This window comes from Bombyx mandarina, chromosome 26, assembly GCF_030267445.1.
Source record: "Bombyx mandarina strain Sakado chromosome 26, ASM3026744v2".
In the NCBI taxonomy this organism is placed as follows: domain Eukaryota; kingdom Metazoa; phylum Arthropoda; class Insecta; order Lepidoptera; family Bombycidae; genus Bombyx; species Bombyx mandarina.
In genome coordinates this window covers 7,754,205-7,780,376 of record NC_143232.1, presented here as the reverse complement: position 1 = coordinate 7,780,376, position 26,172 = coordinate 7,754,205, and the positions used below count along the sequence as shown (strand labels likewise).

The 26,172-nt window shown below is 38.2% G+C and overlaps 1 protein-coding gene across 1 annotated transcript in view; it reads right to left on the bottom strand.

Moving 5' to 3' along the window:
• LOC114241519 (homeobox protein Hmx) overlaps positions 1-15,556 on the bottom strand; it is a 36,924-nt gene extending 21,368 nt beyond the window's left edge. Inside the window, exons 1-2 of the mRNA XM_089738800.1 lie at positions 15,306-15,556; positions 325-639 (exon numbers count right to left, since the gene is read on the bottom strand). Coding sequence (XP_089594926.1) covers positions 325-608 — 284 coding nt within the window. The 5' untranslated portion in view covers positions 609-639; positions 15,306-15,556. The remainder of the gene's footprint in view (positions 1-324; positions 640-15,305) is intronic.
• Between the last annotated feature and the right edge of the window lie 10,616 nt (positions 15,557-26,172).

Here is a 26,172-nt window from a genome sequence, read left to right as displayed (position 1 = left end):
TTAGTCTCGCTAAAACTCGAGAACGGCTGAACCCATTTGGCTAATTTTGATCTTGAATTATTTGTAGAAGTCCAGAGAAGGTTTAAAAGGTAGATAAATATGAAAATGCTCGGAATTAAATAAAATTAACAATTTTATTTTTCCTTTGATGTGTCTTCTGTCGGACGGATGCCTTTTGTTTGTTTTATTTTTATTTTATACAAAAGTTTAGGTCATTTATTTATCGATTGAGGTACTACGAAGTCTGCCGGGTCAGCTAGTCAAAAATTACAGTTCCGAAGCGAAGCAAGGGCGGGTCGCTAGTTAACTATACAACTTACTTACCTAGATAGCATAGCGTCATTAGCGTTCCCAAAATGATGAGCAGCCAATGCCGATTCCAGAACATTCGATTCCCTTCTAGGCTCGGAACGGTTCAAGATCGAGCTAATGGAAAAACTGGTGTACGGAGCACTCCCGGTGGCCTTCTCTTCTTTGTCTTTCTTTAGCTCGTAATAAGGACTCTTCTGTTCTCTTGTTGGGGAGGAGGTGATGTCGGGCGTGCTCGCTCCGGAGACCACGTTGACCTCTATGTCGCGTTCGTCTTGAGAGGACACCGGCGAATCCATTGTGGAGCTCAAATCTTCATTGTACGAGAACCTGCGATAGATTTCAAATGTTGTACTGAAGACAGGAAAAACATAATGACTCTATTTGGTTAAGAGAGAGCGAGAGAAAGAACATACTTTATTGCACACCAAAACACAATTAACATTAGAAAAACAGTCAACAAGCAGATACATTGGACTTGAGGTCAGCGTCTCAAATGCATAGCTGATTGGGAAAATTATAGTTTTCTCTTACACGGTGTTTCCGACATCGGATAAATTATTCGTAAATATGACATAAGCTCGTATTTGAAAAATTTGGTTTGGGCAACACAATTTCAGAGGCATGGCAACATTCATGTTTTGATGTCTGTGGGTTCTAGTATTATATAGCATTCGGCAAAGGCTTGAGTTTCGTCTGCTTAAAATAAAAATTTTAAGCACTCTGAACTGTATCTGGTCTCAGAGGATAAACCTTATTACCGAGCTAAGTGTTCATCACAATAAGCTTTATTATTACAAAAAACAACAACCTTATAATAGATATTTTTTTCAAGTCAATTCGAAAATACGATTACTTAAGGTATAAGAAAAAAAATCCTGAAGATTTAGAAACCGAATGATTCTTTATTTATAATTCAGAGCGTAGGCAATAAGGGTAGGCGGAACCCTCCTAATATTAGCTTAATACCGCTGGGACACCCCTAAATAAGCCTTAGAACAATAAAGCACTTTAATGTGCTGAATTATAAATAATATTAACCGTCTTAGACGTTATACGGGATTTTGTAAATAGATTCGAAAGATTTTTTGCGGTCGGGACTATTAATGCGTGTTTACTGGGTTTTATTTGTAACTCAACATTGGAAATGAGATCGAAGTGTTATTCAAGGAGTTATTGGTGGGATGTGAGGAACGGAGTTGTGTGAATTGGTTTTGTTAATTTATCTATTTATTTATTTAACTTAATGCACAGAAGTACAATGGCGGACTTAATGCCCGAGGCATTCTCTACCAGTCAACCATTTAAATCAATTTAGTGATTCAGGTTTAAATGTGTAACAACTGTGGCTTATTAACTAATTCGTTTCTCTAGCATAGGACCTAGATAGGACTTTTCGCAACCTAATCCAGTTATTCGGCCCTCGTTAATAAATTAATTAAAGCTCAACCCGCGAACAACATCGATTTAAAAACATCAACCCGCAAACGCATCATACAACATCGATTTTAAAACAGCCATTGGCAATGTCGGTTGACACTGATCATCGTGTTACGATAAACGCTAGCCACTGTTTTGTTTTGTGGTCGATGTTCACATTATCTGTATTTGTCAATTTAAAAATTTGCCTGTAACAGTGACAATGCGATGATCATACGTAATAAATAATACGGAATGTAATTAAATATGTTTATACGGTATAATCTCGCGTGTGTGTGTGTTTTTTATTGCTTAGGTGGGTGGACGAGCTCACGGCCCGCCCGATGTTAAGTGGTTACTGGAGCCCGTAGACATCTATAACGTAAATGCTGCCACCCATATCGAAATATGAGTTCTAAGGTCTCAGTTTTTACAGTACAACGACTGCCGCGTACTGCAAACTGAAGCGCATTACTGCTTCACGGCAGAAATAGGCAGGGTGGTGGTACCAGCCCGTGCGGACTCACAAGAGGTCCTACCACCAGTAAAGTGGATAACATTTTATATTTAACTAGCTGACCCGGCCGACTTTGTAGTGCCTCAATTGATAAATAAAATACCTAAACATTTGTATAAAATAAACTTAAAACAAACAAAAGGAATCCATCCGACGGGGGACACATCAAAAGAGAAACAAAATTGTTATTATATTTTTATTTAATTTCATTGCATTTTCATATTTATCTTTTAAACTTTCTCCGGACTTCCACAAATAATTCAAGACCAAAATTAGCCAAATCGGTCCAGCCGTTCTCAAGTTTTAGCGAGACTAACGAACAGCAATTCATTTTTATACTTATATATTTAATTAACGGAAATGTATATTTGATGGGCGATTTGTCGCGACCCCGTCGATAAAACCTCGATTTTTACGCGCACGTCCTACTCCATAGCGATGTGTGATAAGCAAGTGTGTTATGAAAGTAATTAAAATAATATTTGACGTGTGCTTCCTCAATTAAACTATTTATTTATGAAACTGCACCATATTCGCTTTGCTTTCCCCCGGCTTATGAAGAGAGTATTAAACCTGTTTTAAAAGTTTTACCGCACGCTTTTACTGGTGGTAGGACGTCTTGAGAGTCCGGACGGGTAGGTACCACCGCTCCGCCTATTTTTGTCGTGAAGCAGTAATACGTTTCGGTTTGAAGGGTGCAGCAGCCGTTGTATTGTAAAACTGAGACTTTAGAACTCATGGCTCAAGTTGCGTGGCGTAATTTACGTTGTCGATGTCTATGGGCTTCGGTAACCACTTAATACTAGGTGGGCCGTGAGGCCATCCATCTATCTAAGCAATAATAAAGAAACGGTTCAAGTTATTGAACAACAAATACAGGATGCTGTTTAAATGAGTAGGGAATCGCCAACAGCTTTTCTTGTAAAGCTTCTAGCGGAGCACTAATTCTAATTGCGGTTAATAAGACTTGCGTAATCTCTATATATAAAAATGAATTGCTGCTCGTTAGTCCCGCTAAAACTCGAGAACGGCTGAACCGATTTGGCTAATTTTGGTCTTGAATTATTTGTGGAAGTCCAGAGAAGGTTTAAAAGTTTGAAAAAATATGAAAATGCTCGGAGTTATATAAAAACAAACAATTTTGTTTTTCCTATGATGTGTTCCCGTCGGGCGGATTCCTTTTGTTTTTTTTAAAGTTTATTCTATACAAAAGTTTAGGTCTTTTATTTATCGATTGAGGCACTGCGAAGTCTGCCGGGTCGGCTAGTAATAAATATAAACAGCGTTGACTGACTAGCACATGATGTGATCAGACCTTTTTATTTAAGGTTACAAATATGAAACTACACATAATATTTAAGAATTAATGTTCTGAATGATCGTTTAAAAATATGTAACTAGATGAAAAAATTTTTTTTTCTCTTTTGTATACGAACTATCTTTTGCAAAGCAAGAAGCTTAAATGAGGCCATCAGCGCGAAAGTGGCCTAACCCACTTTTTTTTTATGACGTATATTGGAATTTATTTAAAATTTAATAAATTTTGATGTAAATCCGGCCTATCCATAGTTTCATTCATAGATAACAGATAGCTTTGTAAGCATTATTTTTGCGCGGATTGTTTTTTGCTTACTCAAATTCAAATTCATAAAAATTCAAACCTAATTGCCTCCACACTAACTATGATAAGCTTAGGCCACTTTTGTGCTGACGGCCTCAAATATTGTCGTAATTATGTCAAAACAATGTGCAGCCATCAAAGTGATATGCGATCGAATATGTAAGTAAGAATTCGTGATAAATGCGAATCGTCTCGTAGGGCGACACTAAGTCTCCGATGTCCGACAGTCTACACGAAATAAACAAACACGAGTCATTTTATAATTACCTAAGCGCTTAACTCATTGCGACGACTCAGTCTAGACCAAGTCTGGCTCAGCTAGCGAGCCACTCGGAAAACATTCCAAAACATAAACTCATTAAGAATCAATTTCTTTTTCTTCTTCTTAGTCGCATACTTCATTGCTGCAGGTCATGTCCCTGAAAGCCCTTCGTGTCTCTTTCTACCATCAGCTTCCATCCTTCGGTTTTCGGCTTCTCTGAGGGCGGTCGCAACAGAGAGTCCAGTGAGCGCAGTTATCTGATCTGACCAACGGTTTAGGTGCCGGCCGGCGGGTCTTTTCCCTTCTACTTTGCCCACCAAAGTAAATTTTTCAAAGTTGTCTGGTGACCGTCGAGCAATGTGACCAAGTAACCAAGAATATTCTGGTAACAAATCGTCGACAGTCTCGTTTCTATGCGAAGTTGCTCGAGGACAGATTTGTTCTTTAAGAATCTATAGTGTTTATAAAATATGCTGCAGGATAATCGTCTCCAATAGTACGGCCACATAAGTCGCAGGTCTCTAGGCTATGCCGGAAAAAGATGCCACAGATACGTACCAGGTCCAAGATTCCGGTGTACCTAGACCCAACGCTGGTTGGATGTGGTAAAGGCGGATATAGACGATTACAACCTTACCCAGAAGGATACCGAAGACCGGACTAAAGCTGACCCGTTCTTTTTTATTGCTTAGCTGGGCGCACGAGCTCACAGCCCACCTGGTATTAAGTAGTTACTGGAGCCCATAGACATCTACAAACGTAAATGCGCCTCCCATCTTGAGATAAGTTCTAAGACCCTGGGAATATACCGGGAAAACAAAACAAAATTCTATATTAAGCCGCGCCTTTAATCAGGCCACAACAATGTATTTATAAGTGGATACAACAATCGTGCTACAAAACAATTAAAGACGACCCGACCGGCCACTCCTACGGACATAAACACGTTTTATTGTTGCAATTTAACTTGCTTGCTTTGCCTAGTTCAAAGCGCAAACGGGCATTACGAAACGCTATTTTATCTAGTACCTACCTACTCTGTATTCGTACACTTTATGTTGTTAAAAAGGTCTCTAAAATAAAATTACATGTGTTGCATTCAGCTTAACGCCTTCCCGCGCACTTAGCTATTGTTATTTACTCTATTTTCATCACTTAACTCATATTTTATGTCATCTATAATTGAATATCCAATTTCGAAAAGGGCGCATATCGCATATTTTGTCAAATAGGTTTTTTCATATACATGTAGTTTTGAGGCTTACCTACACCCATTTTATAATAATTCCAGTAATTTTCAATTGCTAATTAACACTAAAATATATCTCAAAGGTTAATATTTTAAATTTTACACTGCTTTAGAAGATAATCAGTTTTTTCATTTCCTGAACATTTTACATTTTCAGAGATGTGCCCTTTTCGAAATTGCATATTCAATTTAAAATAGATCCCAAAAAAACTAGGTAGGGTATATTATTAAAATTCAGAACGTTAAATTTCATTTCATTTCCTTTCACATGTAAATTATGAATGTGGGAGGATTTAGAGGAAGAGGTAGACCTAAGAAGAATTGGACGGATTACGTAAAAGACGATATGTGTAAGAGGGGAGTGAGCGAAGAAATGGTATATGACAGAGAAGTAGGTATAGAAGGAGAAAACATGTTGCGCCGACCCCAGGTGACTGGTAGGAGGATGATGAGAATGTTAAATTTCAACAAATCGTTTTATTTTTTCTTTTTTTTTATTGCTTAGGTGGGTGGACGATCTCACAGCCCACCTGGTGTTAACTGGTTACTGGAGCCCATGGACATCTACAACGTAAATGCGCCACCCACCTTGAGATACAAGTTCTAAGGTCTTAAGTATAGTTACAACGGCTGTCCCGCCCTTCAAACCGAAACGCATTACTGCTTCACGGCAGAAATAGGCAGAGCGGTGGTACCCATCCGCGCGGACTCAAAAGAGGTCCTACCACCAGTAATTACGCAAATTATAATTTTGCGGGTTTCACTTTTATTACACGATGTTATTCCTTCACCGTGGAAGTCAATCGTAAACGTTTGTTGAGTACGTAATTCATTAGAAAAATAATTTCTTCTTTTTTTAAAACGCAATGGTAACTCAATGGCCGTGGTCAATGACCCCTCCCTGAATTCGTTCCATTTATGATATGAGGAAGGGAATTCGTAGTCGCAGTGGCCTAAATGATAAGACGGCCGGTGCATTCGTATCGAGCTATGCAATGGTGCCGGTGTTCGAATATCGCAGCAGGTGACAATTTTTCCAACAATTAACGTACTTGACTCATGTTCTAGAAACTTCTACTGGGAAAAGATAACATCATGTAATCAAAAATCAAATCGACTGCGCTATGATTGTCGCTCAATCTATATAATAATATATAAATCTACAGCGGTTTTTACGGATGTTCCGTTATAACTACTGAACCGTGCATCCGATTGACTTGAAACTTGGTATCCGTGTAGAAAATACATGTATTTAATGGTAGGCTAATATTTATATGAGTGTTGAACTCCCTATACCAGTTGCGGGGGCGTTAATGATGAGAATCTTTGTGGGGGTGAGAAATGATAATGTTAGTTTTAAATGCCCAGCGAAGCGGACGGGTACAGCTAGATACCATATAGCTGTGATAAACATTAGGTTAAACCTATTCCAACTACGCGCGTGTACGGATAGGCGAGCTCACGAACTCAATCTGTCAGAATTGCTAACACTGACCATGGCAAGAGCAGTGCTTCGCAGAATCTACCACCGGATCGAAAACGCGACCCACTGAGAAGATCCGGTGAGAAACTCAGTGAGCTGTGTCTATGGAATCGGTCGTCTGTTGATTGAACTATAAAATAAATCTTCCCTAAAACACAAATAACAATTGTACCAAGTCTCGTCACAATCGGGAAAACTGTTTAATTTCGCGTTTATTATTGTCATTTTATTGTTTCAAACGCTTCGATTACTTCGTAGTTTTCGTGTCTTTAATATTAAGTGTAGTATTCGCTTTTCGTGCTACGGTCGACTGACATTCCCACTAAAGATAACAAATCCGAGATGAAACTAAGGTTAAGTAAAAAATAGAAAAAATTAAATTAGTTACAATTTGTAAATAACAAAGAGATACTGTTTTTTTTTTCGCCACAAAATTATGCCTGAGGTGATGCGTGCTTTGAGCACGCACGGCGAGATAGCGCCTTTCTGAATTCAACTTTCATGCCACCCAATTTCAAAATGTTACTATTGTTAATCGATGAAGACTAGTAAATCCATTATTACAGATTTAAGAAACGACCTAGCTATCACTGATGACTATGGACAACAGTAGGTAACTATTTTACCATCACGTATTCGACCGCGTATTTAAAAAAAAATACTATCCTCTAACGCGAATTTTTCAAACTGGTAACACCGTTTTAAATTACCCTGAACGTTCTCCGAATAAACATCATAATGTGTACGTACGTAAACAAATTATATTTTTTTACAAATACCTTATTTTTTTAAGCACCGATTAATAATGACATTGCGGTAGGTAGTAACACGATATCGGCACAGATAAAATCAAACAAACCGCCGGCTGCACGGAATCGATGACGCGTTATCGATTCGTAAACGATACTTTTTATCGATTCAATGTTTAAGCTCGACGCGCCTACGTCGGTTCATAAAAAAAAACTTTTAATTTGTTGTTACGACATAAATAGAAAAAAAAATACAAATTGAAAATCGAAATACGAAAATCGAGTTTATCATTAATGGATCACGAAGTGTATATTTACTGGTGGTAGGACCTCTTGTGAGTTCGCGCGGGTAGGTACCAACACCCCGCCTATTTCTGCCGCGAAGCAGTAATGAGTTTCGGTTTGAAGGGCGGGGCAGCCGTTGTAACTATACTGAGACCTTAGAACTCATATCTCAATACGAGTGGTGGCATTTACGATGTAGATGTCTATGAGCTCCAGTAACTTAACTCCAGATGGGTTGTGAGCTCGTCCACCAATCTAAGCAATAAAAAAATAAAAAATATATATCACTTAATTTTGACGTTGTATTATCGTGTTGATATCGGTCAGGATATTAGAGATTATGAAATTATTGTATTGTCATCGGTCTTTGATGCGTGTGCGAATTTAAAAGTCAATCGGGCGTCTTAAAGTCGGTTAAAATGACGTACAAAAATTGTTCAATGCTTCAAAAATTGTTGAAATTGAGTAACCGCAAGCAATCACCCAGAGCCCGACAATTTATCGTTGTATTTGCCATAAATACATTCTTCTTCTCAGTCGGATGCACTCTTGGCAGAGTGGTCGTGGTCATCACTTCGGGTGGTGGTGCGCTTCACAAGACGTCGCCATTCCTCGCGTACCGCGGCGCTTATTGTGCAGTAGTTAACTGGACCATTTAGAGCTGCCTATATTTGGTCGGTCCATCGTAACGGTGTATACTATATTATATACCATTACCGGGTTATTTATTGTCATGTTTAAATTTTCTAAGAAAATAATCATTGAAATTGTATCTTTTTTGTATTGTGTGAAGGCATGAAGTACGTATTATAAATGTTCAGTGTGCCCGTAAATTTCCATGTAAGTGGGTAGAAAGGATCATCATCATCATCAGCCTGTATATTTCCACTGCTGGATGTAGGCCTCTCCCATAGTCCGCCACAATGAACGATCCTCCGCCTTCCGCTTCCAATCTTTTCCAGCATATCGCCGCAAGTCATCGGTCCAACGGGCAAGGGGACGCCCAACGCTGCGCTTACCGGTACGCGGTCTCCAGTCCAGAACACGTCTGCTCCATCGGCCATCGGTTCTGCGACACGTATGTCCGGCCCATTGCCACTTCAGCTCGCTAATCTTCAGGGCTATGTCGTTTACTTTGGTTCTTTGACGGATTTCATCATTTCTTACTCGATCCATCAAAGAAACACCGACACCTTTCCATAGCACGCTGAGCGACTTTGAACTTACGGACCAAACATACGGCCAATGTCCACTCTTCAGCGCCATATGTCATGACCGGCAGCACACAACACCGGTAGAAAGGATAGCAGAGCTTATTTCTCAGTTTACAAGCCCTGCCTTTTCAAGTCAATATACACATTATCAGCTATTTCTACGTCCTATTCTATCTCATTATACCTGTGGTAACACAGTCGGTATAGATAGGCATTCTCCTGCCAATAATGCGGATTGAATAGCTTAATAAAGCGTCAAAAGCTCACGTGATTATCTACGGGCTCTTGTTACGTAAGTAAGGGCGCGTACAAAAATTCCGTCAATTCGAGTTTCATTGGTAACACCAAAAAATAGACTGGAAAGAGGGTAGATAGATTTGTTTGCTACCAACATTCTACTCACAGTTTGCAGTCTTTTTTTTCCTACCTATTTTAGATTCACGATTCACGAAACTAGTAGGTGAGCTCGTCGGGCTCAAACCTGACGTTGTTGCTAACATGAACCCTAGCAAGAGTCCTGCTTCGCAGAATCTAACACCGGATCGGAAACGCGACCCACTGAGAAGATCCGGCGAGAAACTCAGTGGGCTGTGTCTGTGGCCTAATTTACTCGCCGAGCCCTTCGTCGCAAGCGACGGGTTCGACGAGAACGATGACCGGTGCTTGGGGTACCTAAAAACAGCGTTAGTGAATCGGGAGGATCCGACTTGCAGTCTACCCGCGGTCATGGCGCTTGCAAACTTACCGAAGTACACAGAACTGATTAAGACTAAAAATCATTTTTGGAACCAAATTAAACAATAGTGCTTATTTTCATTTGAGTTCGTCGCGAACTGTTTCCAGTTATAAATAGTTTAATTGAGAACGCGTCATCAATCCAAGCAGATGTTCACTTGCCGATCTTATCTCTGAATGTTATAAAGTTTACTACACACTAACTCCCTAACCCTTTGCATGCTAATAGGCTGCGTTGCACACCGTAATGTAACTTTGAAATGCAAATTAACACGGCTTAATATAGAGGACGACAAATGTTAAACCTTCGAGCCGAACGTTGTTTTTGATCTTGTGTATAACCAAAAACAATAGTCGACATTGTTGTAGTGGCCTAAATGATAAGACGCCCGGTGTAATTATAGCGAGCGATGCGACTGGTCCAGCGTTCGAATCCTACAGGCAAATTAAAACAATTTTTGTAATAAAATATAACACATGATCATGTGCTACCAATAATTATGCAAGTTACAATTCTGCAGGTTTGATTTTTATTACACGATGTCGTTCCTTCACCGTGGAAGTCAATCGTGAACTTGTTAAGTACGTATCTCATTAGGAGAATTGGTACCTGCCTGTGGGAATCGAACACCGGTGCATTTCTAAATATTTTGGGTCGTCGTAGCCTAAAGGATAAGACGTCCGGCGGAATATGCAATTTCAAAAAGGGCACAAGTCGCATATTTTGTCAAATACGTTTTTTCATATACATGTAGTTTTGAGGGTTACCTACACCCATTTTATAATAATTCCAGTAATTTTCAATTGCTAATTAACACTAAAATATATCTCAAAAGTTAATATTTTAAATTTTACACCGCTTTAGAAAATAATCAGCTTTTGCTAATTTCCTGAACATTTTACATTTTCAGAGATGTGCCCTTATCGAAATTGCATATTCAATTCGATTCGATCGTCCATTTCCAAGGTACTAACGACAATTACCCAACGGTGTGAACAATGATGAACCATCTTAACCGTAAAAGGGTTAAAATGATTATACTTTGTAATTTTATTGGTTTCGCGATTTTAACGTGTTCACGTTAATGAGCTAATTTCTTAATTAATACGAGCGAGGGTAGTTTTAGTAATAAACGGGTATATCTGATAGAGACGACAACAGATAGGGATGGAGGTTTTTTTTTTATTAACTCGAACGAGCCGACGAAATTACGCCCTACGCGTTTGAGTGGAGCCCCTAGTGCCCATAGACCACGTGGATGTCGTAGACAAAGGTAATGTATATAAGACAAATAAGACTTGTTTTACATTGCATGTAGCGCTCTTAAAAATATTTTTAAGAAAAGAAAAAAGGCAACGACTTTCTTGTTAATATGACAACTGCCTGGCACGCGAGACATAATTAAAAATACTTTTACGGTTTAATCTCGCGTTTAAATGTAATTTTAAAAATGCGTAATGAAGTCGTAAAATTACTTTTAATTATATCTACGATTCGTGAATTGCGAAGAAAATGCTTTAATCTGATACCTTTAAACAAGCAATTCTTGTATATTAATATATATATTATTATAATCTGAATCTCGGAAACGGCTCCAACGATTTTCATAAAATTTAGTATACAGGGGATTTCGGGGGCGATAAATCGATCTAGTTACGATTTATTTTCAGAAAATGTTGTTTTATTCGTGTTTTCAATAATCAACTTTTCCCGACATCTATTGGCGAATAAAAATACTATTTTTTTTAATTGAGAGCAACTAACCGCTTTAAAGACACAACTAGACGGCATTATCAAAAAAAAAATCTAGTAAAACCTAATCATAATCTAGTAAAACCTAATACGACAATATTTTTTTCTAAATTAATAAAAAAATAAGTGAGTTTAATTTGTGATATTTAAATAACAAGTCTTCTACTAAGTATTATCGGTGGTGAGGCCTATTTCACCCTCGAACTAATAATACGTTAGAAAAGTCGGGCAGCTAACTGTTGTACTGTAGAATTTAGAACTCACGTCTCAAGGTAGACAGCGGCATTTACGTTGTTGATGTCCATGGCCCCGTTTACCACTCAACACAAGGTCGGCCGTAAGATCGTTCAAATAATTATGCTAAAAACAAATTTAAACATAACATAATTATTTATTTTGTCCGAAAACAACTTTTATAATTGTTAATTTGGCGCTTTTTTTTTTTAAATTCCTTTGGTAATATACACAATATTGTATAGACATCAAAACGAATTTATCGCGACGCATGGTTTTTATGCTATATGCTATGCTGCTATGCTATGCTGATAGCCTTGAGAGGCTATTTCAGCTTCACCCTAACGTGCAGGTGAGCACACGGGATTCAAACCGATAGTGTTGCTAACCCTGCCCCTAGCTAGAGCAGTGCTTCGCAGAATCTACCACCGGATCGGAAACGCGACCCGCTGAGAAGATCCGGCGAGAAACTCAGTGGGCTGTGTCTATGGGTTAATTTACTCGTCGAGCCCTTCGTCGCAAGCGACGGATTCGACGAGGACGGTGACCGGTGCTTGAGGTACCTAAAAGCGCCGTTAATGGATCGGGAGGATCCGTAATGACGTGTTGATGCGAAAAGTAGCGTAAGCCCGCACTACCAATTCGTGATGTCAGGACTCCTCCTATCTCCGCCTCAAAATAATTATTCACTCCGATATGAATCATCCGATCGTTTCTGGTATCGCTCAAGCTCCTTCCATGGTAGTAAAAATATTTCGGAAAATTCACACTGAAAATGACTCGAACTAATCTGAATCGTTTATAGACCTATCGACTTTCGCCTCAGAAAACAAAACAAACTAAGCTGATGTTTATTTTCAAATGAAAAAAGAAAACGGTAAAATTTAATAAATAAAAATAAACATGAATTTAAAAGGGTTTAAAAAAAAAAATTGACACTAGTTTCGTGACATTAACATGGCGCCATTTTGAAATTTGTTATTACGTATTTTAGTAATTCGTTTGACTAATTTGGACGACGAATTATGCATCATTGGGGACATGTTGAAAATTAATGGCAATGATAAAAAACAATACAGTAGTGTTAATTAATTAATTCTCACATGTAAAATTATTTTAATTGTATTAAATGGGCCCCAATTCTTTGAATGGCACGTCAAAGCTAAACATAAGTAATAATAAAGTAGCGTATCTATACTGTTTTTACTATTACAATTATTTAATAATTCGAAGTTGTCGTGGCCTAAAGGATAAGACGTCCGGTGCATTCGTATGTAGCGATGCACCGGTGTTCGAATCCCGCAGGCGGGTACCAATTTTTCTAAGGAAATACGTACTCAACAAATGTTCACGATTGACTTCCACGGTGAAGGAATAACATCGTGTAATAAAAATGAAACCCGCAAAATTATAATTTGCGTAATTACTGGTCGTAGGACCTCTTGTGAGTCCGTGCGGGTGGGTACCACCACACTGCCCATTTCTGCCGTGAAGCAGTAATGCGTTTCGGTTTGAAGGGTGGGGCAGCCGTTGTAACTATACTTGAGACCTTAGAACTTATTCTCAAGGTGGGTGGCGCATTTACGTTGCGGATGTCTATGGACTCCAGTAACCACTTAACGCCAGGTGGGCTGTGAGCTCGTCCACCCATCTAAGCAATAAAAAAAAAAAAAAAACTACACAGAAAAAAAACAATATTTTATTATTTAAATATACGCGAATTTTGATATAAAGCATTGAATTAAACTCTATTCCAATTACGAAGTCCCTTTTGATATTTCTTAGAACGTATTCATGTTTCGCATTATTTGAAACAATAACCATTTTTTGTGCATGGTCGTTAACATCATTTAAAAATACACAATCATCTAAATCATTATACAATTCAATCACACACACAATAATATAATAATAACATCTGTCTCCTGGGATTTGGTAATTGGAATAAACTATAGTGATATATTAAAATACACAAATCAATATTCAATGGATTGTCAAAAAGGTTGGCAGCGGCTTGGCTCTGCCCCTGGCATTGCTGACGTCCATGGGCGACGGTAACCGCTCACCATCAGATGGGCCGTATGTTCGTTTGTCTACAAAGGCAATAAAATAAAGAAAAGCTAATTTCAATCTCGATCATAGCGTATGTAGATACTTCAATTTAAATACATATCCGGAAATTTGTGTGTGAATGAAATTTCATGTTTTTATTATTTTAAGAAATGTTTATTGAGTCTTAAAATTCATAAACATTGCCACTAAATTTTGAATAACGTTGATTTTTACACAATTCAATAAATAATGACACGCACGTGCGATCATGTCTATATCTGCCGCGAACTGGACATAACTAATTCGGTTCTAATATTGGAACAGCCTATAAATAATAATCGGAAATCGAAAAAACAAAAACATTATAGTTTTATTTTTTTATTTCCGTAGACTGGCCTGGCTTCAAGTGGCCACCAGAGCCCATAGACATCGACGGGCATGTCATTGCCAGACACGAGATATAAAATCTCAATCACTATTTCACAACGACGGTTGCTGACTCGACTTCTACTGGTGATAGGACCTCTTGTGAGTCCGCACGGGTAGGTACCACCGCCCCGCCTATTTCTGCCGTGAAGCAGTAATGCGTTTCGGTTTGAAGGGTGGGGCAGCCGTTGTGACTATACTGAGACCTTAGAACTATATCTCAAGGTGTGTGGCGCATTTACGTTGTAGATGTCTATGGGCTCCAGTAACCACTTAACACCAGGTGGGCTGTGAGCTCGTCCACAAACGTAAGCAATAAAAAAAAAAAAAAATCATAATTGCTTTCTGCTACAAAGCGACGTAATGGTAGCTACCCGTGCAGTCTTATAATACGTTCTACTTGTGGGTACTTTCAATTTTCTTTTTAATTAATAATTGTAAATAGACAAGCTTTAACAAAAACCGACTTCAAGTAGAAAAAAAATAGATATTCCAAAACAAATTAATATACACTAAAAACAATAATCATCGAAATCGGTTGGCGTGATATTGAGTAATTGAGTTTATTCGTCTATTTGTCGCGCACGTACTTAATGCAAATTTAAAACGTATATGGTTTTCTCATGGATACCATTATCAGAACTGGACTAAATTGAAATGAGATCACACGGGAAGCGTCAGCTTTCTAATAAATAAAAAGAATCATCAAAATCGATTCACCCAGTCAAAAGTTATGAGGTAACTAACATAAGATAAAAAAATATACAGTCGAATTGAGAACCTCCTCCTTTTTTGAAGTCGGTTAAAAAATTTAGGAGACAATGAATACTTTAAGCACTCGTGAATTGCGTACGTATGACTTATAGAAAAAAACTGAAAACATAGTGTTAAATCCCCGGTTTTGAATTTATGAACTGTCTAGCATGTAAGAGAAAGAGAGAGAGAGCGCGCTTAATATTACAATACAATTTCCTTTAATAATTAGAACAATAAATACCTTTCAAAAACGAAATACTCCTCCCGTGAACAAAGCACACAACATATCAAAGAACTCAGAAGAACTATTTCACATCCACAAAAATATAATCCTTCAGAGCACTGTCCGTTAGAGATTTATAGAGAATTCAAAATTCAAATTTCAAAGTTTTAAATTTAGAACAGTTCAAAGACAACGGTTATATATTTTTTTTGGGAAAACGAAACGCGCAAACGTAACATCGGCGTCCCGCCCCGCGCGCTCCCAGCAACTTTACTAAGTCAACTGACATGCACCCTTAGATTTTGGGGCGTCACTCTTCAACAGAACCACCCCTCTGAGCTCGAGTCAACACACCCCTGTGTCCCGTCCTTTTCCTGCAAAAATACAAGTATAAAACCCTTTGATAAACAAGCTAAAACCGGCTCTATTTGTGAGTGATTAAAGTCTTTGAAGACCGCAATTTTATGGTTGCGTCCGAAGGGTGAGCAATCGATTGTATAAGTGAGACACCGCAGGCCTAAAACTAACGCAATTAAGTGGCGGTGCCTCTGAAATTGTCGAAACTACTTTCGCGTTTATGTGTTTAATGATAATTTCTGTGGCGTCATTATGCTTTAGCTTAAGTTTAATTACCGTGGCGGGAATATAGAGGGTCGCTCAGCTAATGTGTCACAGACTGTAATCTGTCCGAATTTGTTTTAATCTGTACTTTTTTTTAGGACTAACCTTTCGTTGTTTGCATTAATGCACATCAAAGATTACTGGTGGTAGGACCTCTTGTGAGTCCGCGCGGGTAGGTACCACCACCCTGCCTATTTCTGCCGTGAAACAGTAATGCGTTTCGGTTTGAAGGATGGGGCAGCCGTTGTAATACTTGAAACCTTAGAACTTATATCTCAAGGTGGGTGGCGCATTTACGTCATAGATATCTATGCGCTCCAGTAACCACTTAATACCAGGTGGGATGTGAGCTCGTCCATACATCTAAGCAAAAAAAAAAATCAAACATAGACTTTCGATAACGGTTTTAAGTGTTACAGAATAAACACATATTTAATTGTAAATTTGACGAGCTAGCGATTTACGGAGGCCTGATACGCATACCGTATGCCTTTCGGGATTTAATAAAACTTATCATAAGATAACCGTAGATTATAATGTGAGAGGGTGAAAGGATTAAGCGTCATTTACCTTTTTAATTAAAGGTGCGTTTTATTTGGTATTAGCATCAACAGTTTGATGTTTGTAATTGAATTTTTGAGTGGGCGAGCTCACAGCCCACATGGCGGAGCCCACAGACATCCAAAACGTAGGTAAATGCCGCCACCCACCTTGAGATATGAGTTTTAAGGTCTCAGTATAGTTACAACGGCTGTCCCACCCTTCAAACCGAAACGCATTACAGCTTCACGGCAGAAATAGGCAGGTTGGTGGTACCTACCCGTGCGGACTCACAAGAGGTCCTACCACCAGTAGTTACGCAAATTATGATTTTGCGGGTTTTGATTTTTATTACACGATGGTATTCCTTCACCGTGGAAGTGAATCGTGAACATTTGTCAAGTACGTATTTCATTAGAAAAATTGAGACCCGCCTGCGGGATTCGAATACCGGTGCATCGCTAGATACGAATGCACTGGACGTCTTATCCATTGAGCCACAACGACTTCTGACTGTTGTCTTGTGGGAGGCTCGATTCCCGTATCGGGTAAACATTCGTGTAATATACAAGCTCTTTAGCCCTTCGTCCGAATGCTTATTCACGCCATTACGGATCCTCCCGATCCATTAACGGTGTTTTTAAGTACCTCAAGTACCGGCCACCGTCCTCGTCGAACCCGTCGCTTGCGACGAAGGGATCGACGAGTAAATTAACCCATAGACACAGCCCACTGAGTTTCTCGCCGGATCTTCTCAGTAGGTCGCGTTTCCGATGCGGTGATAGATTCTGCGAAGTACTGCTCTTGCTAGGGCCAATGTTAGCAACACTCCCGGCTTGAGCCCCGTGAGCTCACCTACTACTTCGGTGAATCTAGAATAACCCCTCGAGGTTACTAGAATAAGTAGGTTTTTTTTTATCTTCTATATATGTATTTATTTCAACTGTATGCCGATCTCTGGTAACCATAACACAGGCAAGCCTAATTCGGGGTAGAATGACCGTGCGTGATTTGTTCCCAGTTATTTATTTATTGTTATATTACATTTGGAATTTTAGTATGGATTGGTACCTTGCTGAGGGGTTTTATGATTGATCAATTGACCTAATCGCAATGCTGTCATTGAGATTAGGTCAATTGAATATAGGTATAGAAATACGGAAGCACCTTTCTTATTGTTGAAGCCAGAGCTGGTCAAACTAAAAAAGTTATTAGAATACCTACTGTGGACTGGATTGAGATCGTATCCAGCTTAGCTCTACTGCTAAGTACAGCTGGAGTTATAGCATTTTACTAATTTATATAGCCCAAATGATCTCATTATGCCCAATAATGTTTTTTTTAATTTTTTTTTATTGCTTAGATGGGTGGACGAGCTCACAGCCCACCTGGTTTTAAGTGGTTATTGGAGCCCATAGACATCCACAACGTAAATGCGCCACCCACCTTGAGATATAAGTTCTAAGGTCTTAGTATAGTTACAATGGCTGCCCCACCCTTCAAACCGAAACGCATTACTGTTTCACGGCAGAAATAGGCAGGGCGGTGGTACCCACCCGCGCCGACTCACAAGAGGTCCTACCACCAGTAATTACGCAAATTATAATTTTGCGGGTTTCATTTTTATTACACAATGTTATTCCTTCACCGTGGAAGTCAATCGTGAACATTTGTTGAGTACGTATTACATTAGAAAAATTGGTACCCGCCTGAGATTCGAACACCGGTGCTTCGCTCAACACGAATGCACCGGACGTCTTATCCGTTAGGCCACGACGACTTCAAAATTTCACTATCTTCTCCTCGCTTTTCTCTTATTTATTATTATTGCCATAAATAGATAAATTTAGTCAGTGATTGTTATATATGTCGTAGGCAGAGCGCCAGGGATGGCTGAGCGGTAGTTTCGTCATCACTCGTATTCGATTGAACTCAGTTTAGTCAATAAAACTTTTCAATAATAATTATTGAAACTCAACACACATAACTTTCACAATGACAGGATAAACCGACAGTTTCGTTGCACATACCGACAGACCGACTGACTGACCGTCAGAGACTCACTGCTGAGACGGTCGGAATCACTGTCTGACACGAATGCCACGACTCTGTCCACGTACCGCCATTTTATAACTGTGGCGTTACGGAGTCTACCCTTCATTTTGTGATATTTATCAAAACAACATTTCATCCACTGAAGTAGGAAACCTATGGAAATGAAACGTCAACAAAAATTTCGTGCCACTGTGACGTCATCTGGCCACAAAACATGGCGGTTTTAGTGCTGCCCAGAAGATTTTAATGTTAGTAGGTTTTATCGATAAACGTTCTTGGCTCATTTTATTTTAAATATTATTGAGTGAATCTATTTGTAGAATTTATACTTTAATAGGAAGTAAGTATATTGTTATGTGCAAAGATGATTTGATTTAGATATTATGTGAAATCTAAGACGAGTTCGTGCTTCAAATTTGCCAAGTAAACGATATGACGATTTTTAAAATTTGCTACACTGATTTTATAAAGTTGTCGTTTGCCGCAAAACATAAAGATATGGCGTAGTACAGTGCCATCTGCCCATTTCTAGCATGCTGAATGTTATCGTATTTTGAGTACGTGTTTTTCTTAGACTATTACAATCTATTTTAATTGTTTTGCTGACTCTAAAGTCCGTAACACACTACCGCAGCGCACCTCAAGGAAGGTGCGCCGCACCATCACACAAAATTTGAATCACTCTCAAGTGAGAGTGATTCAAATTTTAAACTTATTAAGGGACCGCCTGATAAAAAATGTGTGTGTGTCCGCTCCGACGCACGACTGGAGTTTACTGGATATAAAAAATTAAACGAAACAATACGAGAAATAGTTCTATATTACGACAACACGATACACTACAGATTATTAACAAATTAACGAGACACAAAACAAACGACTAACAAATATATGAAAATACAATAATGAGAGAAACGCGCGATCAGTACGAGGCTTTGTGGCGGACTGCCGGCGCAGCAGCCCGGCGTCACCTGCGATAACGCGGCCGCGCGTTGGCTCCTGATTGGCGCGCGCACGCATCACGCAATCAGGAGCCAATCAGGCGCATAACGCATTTCGTGTGACATGCTAGTACGATTTTGATTGGCGCGCGCACGCATCACGCAATCAGGAGCCAATCAGGCGCATAACGCATTTCGTGTGACATGCTAGTACGATTTTGATTGGCGCGCGCACGCATCACGCAATCAGGAGCCAATCAGGCGCATAACGCATTTCGTGTGACATGCTAGTACGATTTTGATTGGCGCGCGCACGCATCACGCAATCAGGAGCCAATCAGGCGCATAACGCATTTCGTGTGACATGCTAGTACGATTTTGGTCCCCATAATTTTCATACCCCGGGCCTATATATGTAAATCGATTCTAAAGGAGTAAACTCCAAAAAAAACACCTACAGAACATTTAATTTTATTCGTTAATAAAATTACAAACGTCATTCCTTGTGACTTCCTCTCTAAACTCACTTAATTATTAAATATTTAACGAGTTGACAATAGTGTTTTACTCACTGCGGAATAAAACTATTTTATTTAAATAGTTCCGAAGAGATTTTGTCGGTAGCCTTTTTCTATATCTATACTCTATATCTATACTAATATTATAAAGAGGAAAGATTTGTTTGTTTGTTTGTTTCGAATAGGCTCCGAAACTACTGGACCGATTTGAAAAATTATTTTTCCATTAGAAGCCGACATTGTCCCTGATGAACATAGGCTACTTTTTGGAGTTTACTCCTTTAGAATCGATTTACATATATAGGCCCGGGGTATGAAAATTATGGGGACCAAAATCGTACTAGCATGTCACACGAAATGCGTTATGCGCATTTCGTGTGACATGCTAGTACATGCGCCGGCAGTCCGCCACAAAGCCTCGTACTGATCGCGCGTTTCTCTCATTATTGTATTTTCATATATTTGTTAGTCGTTTGTTTTGTGTCTCGTTAATTTGTTAATAATCTGTAGTGTATCGTGTTGTCGTAATATAGAACTATTTCTCGTATTGTTTCGTTTAATTTTTTATATCCAGTAAACTCCAGTCGTGCGTCGGAGCGGACACACACACTTTTTTTTTATTTTATTTTTTATTGGAGTTTACTCCTTTAGAATCGATTTACATATATAGGCCCGGGGTATGAAAATTATGGGGACCAAAATCGTACTAGCATGTCACACGAAATGCGTTATGCGCCTGATTGGCTCCTGATTGCGTGATGCGTGCGCGCGCCAATCAAAATCGTACTAGCATGTCACACGAAATGCGTTATGCGCCTGATTGGCTCCTGATTGCGTGATGCGTGCGCGCGCCAATCAAAATCGTACTAGCATGTCACACGAAATGCGTTATGCGCCTGATTGGCTCCTGATTGCGTGATGCGTGCGCGCGCCAATCAAAATCGTACTAGCATGTCACACGAAATGCGTTATGCGCCTGATTGGCTCCTGATTGCGTGATGCGTGCGCGCGCCAATCAAAATCGTACTAGCATGTCACACGAAATGCGTTATGCGCCTGATTGGCTCCTGATTGCGTGATGCGTGCGCGCGCCAATCAGGAGCCAACGCGCGGCCGCGTTATCGCAGGTGACGCCGGGCTGCTGCGCCGGCAGTCCGCCACAAAGCCTCGTACTGATCGCGCGTTTCTCTCATTATTGTATTTTCATATATTTGTTAGTCGTTTGTTTTGTGTCTCGTTAATTTGTTAATAATCTGTAGTGTATCGTGTTGTCGTAATATAGAACTATTTCTCGTATTGTTTCGTTTAATTTTTTATATCCAGTAAACTCCAGTCGTGCGTCGGAGCGGACACACACACATTTTTTTTTTTGTTTCCTGTGTGTTTTAAAGTTTCCGAAGCGAAGCGAGGGCGGGTCGCTAGTCCTGAAATATCTAAACAGAATGTCTAAATATGTTTTGATGACATATTTTAAAGAGGCATTTATGATTAGTGTCATGATCAATAGATTCCGATCGAAAAATGGTGTCCGATTTTTCGGATGAGGGCTCCATAATGAATTTAAATATATATAGTTAATAGTTTTGGGGCATCGACTTTCTTGAGATCCTATAAAATATGTTTTAATTATTATTTTTGTATGTTTTAAGCATGATAAAATAAGAAATTTTATATAAGCAATCATATTAAATCGATATCAAAGTCAATAAATAATGTACAACCCAAAACAGACGGCCGAACTGACGTGACAATGACATTTGGCGCGCTAAACATGGCGGATTTTCGGCCTCATTAGACGGAGACGGAGACATTTACGTATATTCATGTTTCATTTTATGTACGTACTGAAATACTGTTATATTGTTTTCCTGCGAGTTAAAGTGCTGAGTAAGAACGAGATAGATATATGTTTATGTATGTGCCTTCAAAATGGGTGCTATTTATATAAGCAATTGTACGTATAGAACAATATGTCGTGTCCCTACTATATAGGTCTATGATTTCATCATTTAAAATAATAATCAAAACCACCGTCTTAATATTAAAAGTCGTCAACCACGACACGGCCATTCTGTCACTTTGACGTTTGTGTATCGTTGATATTCCGAACTATTGACCCGGATGCGACATATATATACCTATTTAATATTTTTGTATTGTAATGTATGTAATACCTATAAATTAGGTACACACTGGTGGTAGGCCATGCCCCCACCCTGCTATTTCTGTTCTTTATAAATAGGTAAATGAATAATAATATGTAAACTTCGGACATTAGAAAATTCGTAAAACAAGCAAGGATATCATGTGAAATACTCAATGTTGAAACTCGCAGGAACAATGTACATTCTTTTATTGTACAATCTATACATTAATACGTGAAGCAAAAACTTTGTATCCCTTTTTACGAAAATTGCGCGGACGGAGGAGTATGAAATTTTCCACACTTATAGAGAATATAGAGAAGAAGTGCACAATGCTAATATTTTTTTAAAATAATGCATAAAAGATACATTAAATCAATATAGAAAACATTACACACACTACATACCGTTTGACGCACACACGCATGCATACTATTTATTGTCAAACTTTTGTTCTTGACGTCTGTTGTCAAATTGAGAATAGATTAAATATTGTTTGTCTTTGTTTAATATTTTTTTATAGTGTAGCCTTGGCGAAATTTGTGATTATAGAAGTATCAAATACAATCATAATAGTGTACAAAATTACAATTCCAATTAATTATAGTCGAATTTCGACTACTGCGGGACCTCTAGTTTATTTTATTGTACAATGACATTTTAAATGCCAGCCGTAGTTTAAAAGCCACATCTTCTGTGAGCGCTAGTGTTTGCTCGATGGAAAATTCGAGGGCAATCTTCGATACCTCTAGAATCAGATAGATTGTTTCTAATTTAGTCCCTTTTTAAATTTTATGATGATCCAATTATAAATATTTATTATTCAATATTATATTGACTTCGATGAAATTTGCTTTGGTTTTTTGTTTTGTAAAAGTCGATTCTTTTTTCCATCATTGTTTAGCAGTACCTAAGTGAATAAATCGTTTGTTATTTTTTATTTTGTAATAAAAAAGAAATCATCTGAAAAAAAAGCAACTGATATAACATATTTATAGCTAATATATTATTATTATTATTTATAGCTGATATTTTAACGGCCGTCTGGTGTAGTGGTAAGTGACATGGTCACTACACAAGGGGGTCGCGGGTTCGAATCCCGCCAAGGGAAGATATTTGTATGATAAATATAAATGTCTTTTCCATGGTTATGGATGTATATTAAATATATGTATGTGTATAATAAAAATCTTAGTTATTTCCGTTATCTGGTACCTGTAACACAAGTTCTTTACGAACTTAGCACGGAACCAGTTAACGTGGCGTGATTGTTAGTAAATATTTATTTATTTATTAAAAAAAAAAAAAGTATGTAGTCTATTAAAACAAATAAGAAAATTGTTTGGTGAGCAGAGAAGAAAACGTCGTTTCTCTGTCTTGTTTTTGATGGTTTAAATGCTTATAATATTATATGAATCTTTTTAACCGACTTCAAAAAAGGAGGAGGTTCTCAATTCGACTGTATGTTTTTTTTTTATGTTAGTTACCCCATAACTTTTGACTGGGTGAATCGATTTTGGTTATTCTTTTTTTATTAGAAAGCAGACGCTTCCCGTGTGTCCCCATTACAATTTAGTCCAGTTCTTATAACGGTATCCGTGAGAAAACCATATATTTGCATTAAGTACGTGCGCGACAAATTGATGAATAACTCAATAAGTCAATATCACTCTAACCGATTTCGATGATTATTGTTTTTAGTGTAGGTATATTAATTTGTTTTGGAATATCTTTTTTTTCTATTTGAAGTCAGTTTTTGTTAAAGCATGTCTATCTGCAATTATTGTGTATGCATTCATTTCATTCGCGTTGTGGAGGACAACGTCTGTTGGATCCGCTAGTATGTTATAAAACCTATTCCTCAAATTATTTTTATTATTTTTACACCTACCTAATCGTCGGTAGCCTAAGGAGCTAGTTAACTACTCGCTCACGGGCTCAACCTGAAAGAATTTGCTAACACTAGCCCTAGCAAGAGCAGTGCTTCGCAGAATCTACCACCGGATCGGAAACGCGACCCGCTGAGAAGATCCGCCGAGAACTGTGTCTGAGGATTAGTTCGCCGAACTCTTCATCGAAATTATTAATCTATAAAAACACATTATAATCGCCAATGACATGAAATGAAGACATGAGTGTATGAAGGAGTTAAGTACCATTTTTAAGATTTTGAATGAAGGTGTTATGTGCCTATAAACCATACTAGCTTTTGCCCGCGACTTCGTCCGTGTGGCATAGTTCACAAATAATGCTTCACTTTAGAACAAATTTGGTTAGCATAAAAAACGTCATAGTAAGCCAACCTTAACATATAGACATATGCTGTCGCGGACTTTTTTTTAGATCTTTTAAAGGGGAACAATTCTGTTATACATTATTTTAGCGAAACTTTAATCGTTTCTGCAGCGCACGCAGCGGAAGCTCTCAAAAGGTAAAAATAACCCCGATTTTGAAATATTCTTTATTCATGCTCCGTTTGTATTGGTATAATCGTGGTGTTATATAGTCCATAGCCTTCCGCGATAAATGGGCTATCTGACACTGCAAGAATTTTTCAAATCGGACCAGTAGTTCCAGAGATTAGCGTGTTCAAACAAACAAACTCTTCAGCTTTATAATATTAGTATAGATTAGACATTAAAACTCCAGCCTTAAAGGTTATGTACGAAGAAAAAGTACAAGTAGATACCTAACAAAAGTTTGTTGCACGTTTTCCCAAAATTAACAAATTGTACTTATATCATATCCCGTTCATCCACTCATGTCTTCAAAATTAATTAATTAACAAAATCAAACCTACCAAGTCAATGCTTGCTTAATATCTATATATTAATACGTGAAGCAAAAACTTTGTATCCCTTTTACCGAAAATTGCGCGGACGGAGGAGTATGAAATTTCCTACACTTATAGAGAATATAGAGAAGGAGTGCATTATGCTAATATTTTTTAAAAATAATGCATAAAAGATACATTAAATCAACAAAGAAAACATACACATACTGCCATGTATTTGACACACATACATATGTATGTATACTCTTTGTTTATTATCAAGCTTTAGTTAATGCTTAAACTCTGTAGTCAAATTAAAAATAGGTTAATATTGTTTATCTTTAATATTATTTATCTATAGTGTAGTCTTGGCGAAATCTGTGATTAGTATAATAAATAGTCTTTGACAATATAACCATAATAATGTTCAAACTTATAATTTCAATGAATTATAGTCGAATTTCGACTACAGAGGGACCACTAGTTAATATTAAATCAAATCCCTGAAACGTCCAATTACGCGGATAAAATTACGTAAATTTATATTAAAGAGATATGCTTTTTATTTGTTCGCTATCCGTACTGGGGCGATTTTACTGGCAAATTAGTCATTAGGCCTCTTCAGAGAGATGAGGCGGAAGTTCAGGAAACGCCTCAGGCTACCACACTAATTTAGCAGTCCACCCCCTGTCGCCCCCGGGACGGAAGGGTGAAGGACGCGCAACCAGACAATATTGCTGCAAATAAATTGTGTGATTTTTCACGAATACTCCACAAAAGTTGAATAGAGGAATGTTTATTTCAGTGTGACTGTCCGTGCCTTAAGTTCCATGGGGAGTTGAGAAATCGTTCGAGATTTTTTATTTATTAGTTATTATTAGTTTTATTTATTAGTTAGTGGTTACCGGAGCCTATAGACATTTACAATGTAACTGCCGCCACGCATCTTGAAATATGAGTTCTAAGGTCTCAGTATAGTTACAATGGCTGCCCCGCCCTTCAAACCGAAACGCATTACTGCTTCACGGCAGAAATAAGCAGGGCGGTGGTAATTACCCGTGCGGACGCACAATACGTCCTAACACCAGTAAAATATATATGACTAGCTGACCCGGCAGACTTCGTAGTGCCCCAATCGATAAATAAAATACCTAAACTTTTGTATAAAATAAACTTAAAAAAAACAAAAGGAATCCGTCCGACGGGGGACACATCAAAGGAAAAACAAAATTGTTTGATTTTATATAATTCCGAGCATTTTCATATTTATTCACCTTTTAAGCCTTCTCTGGA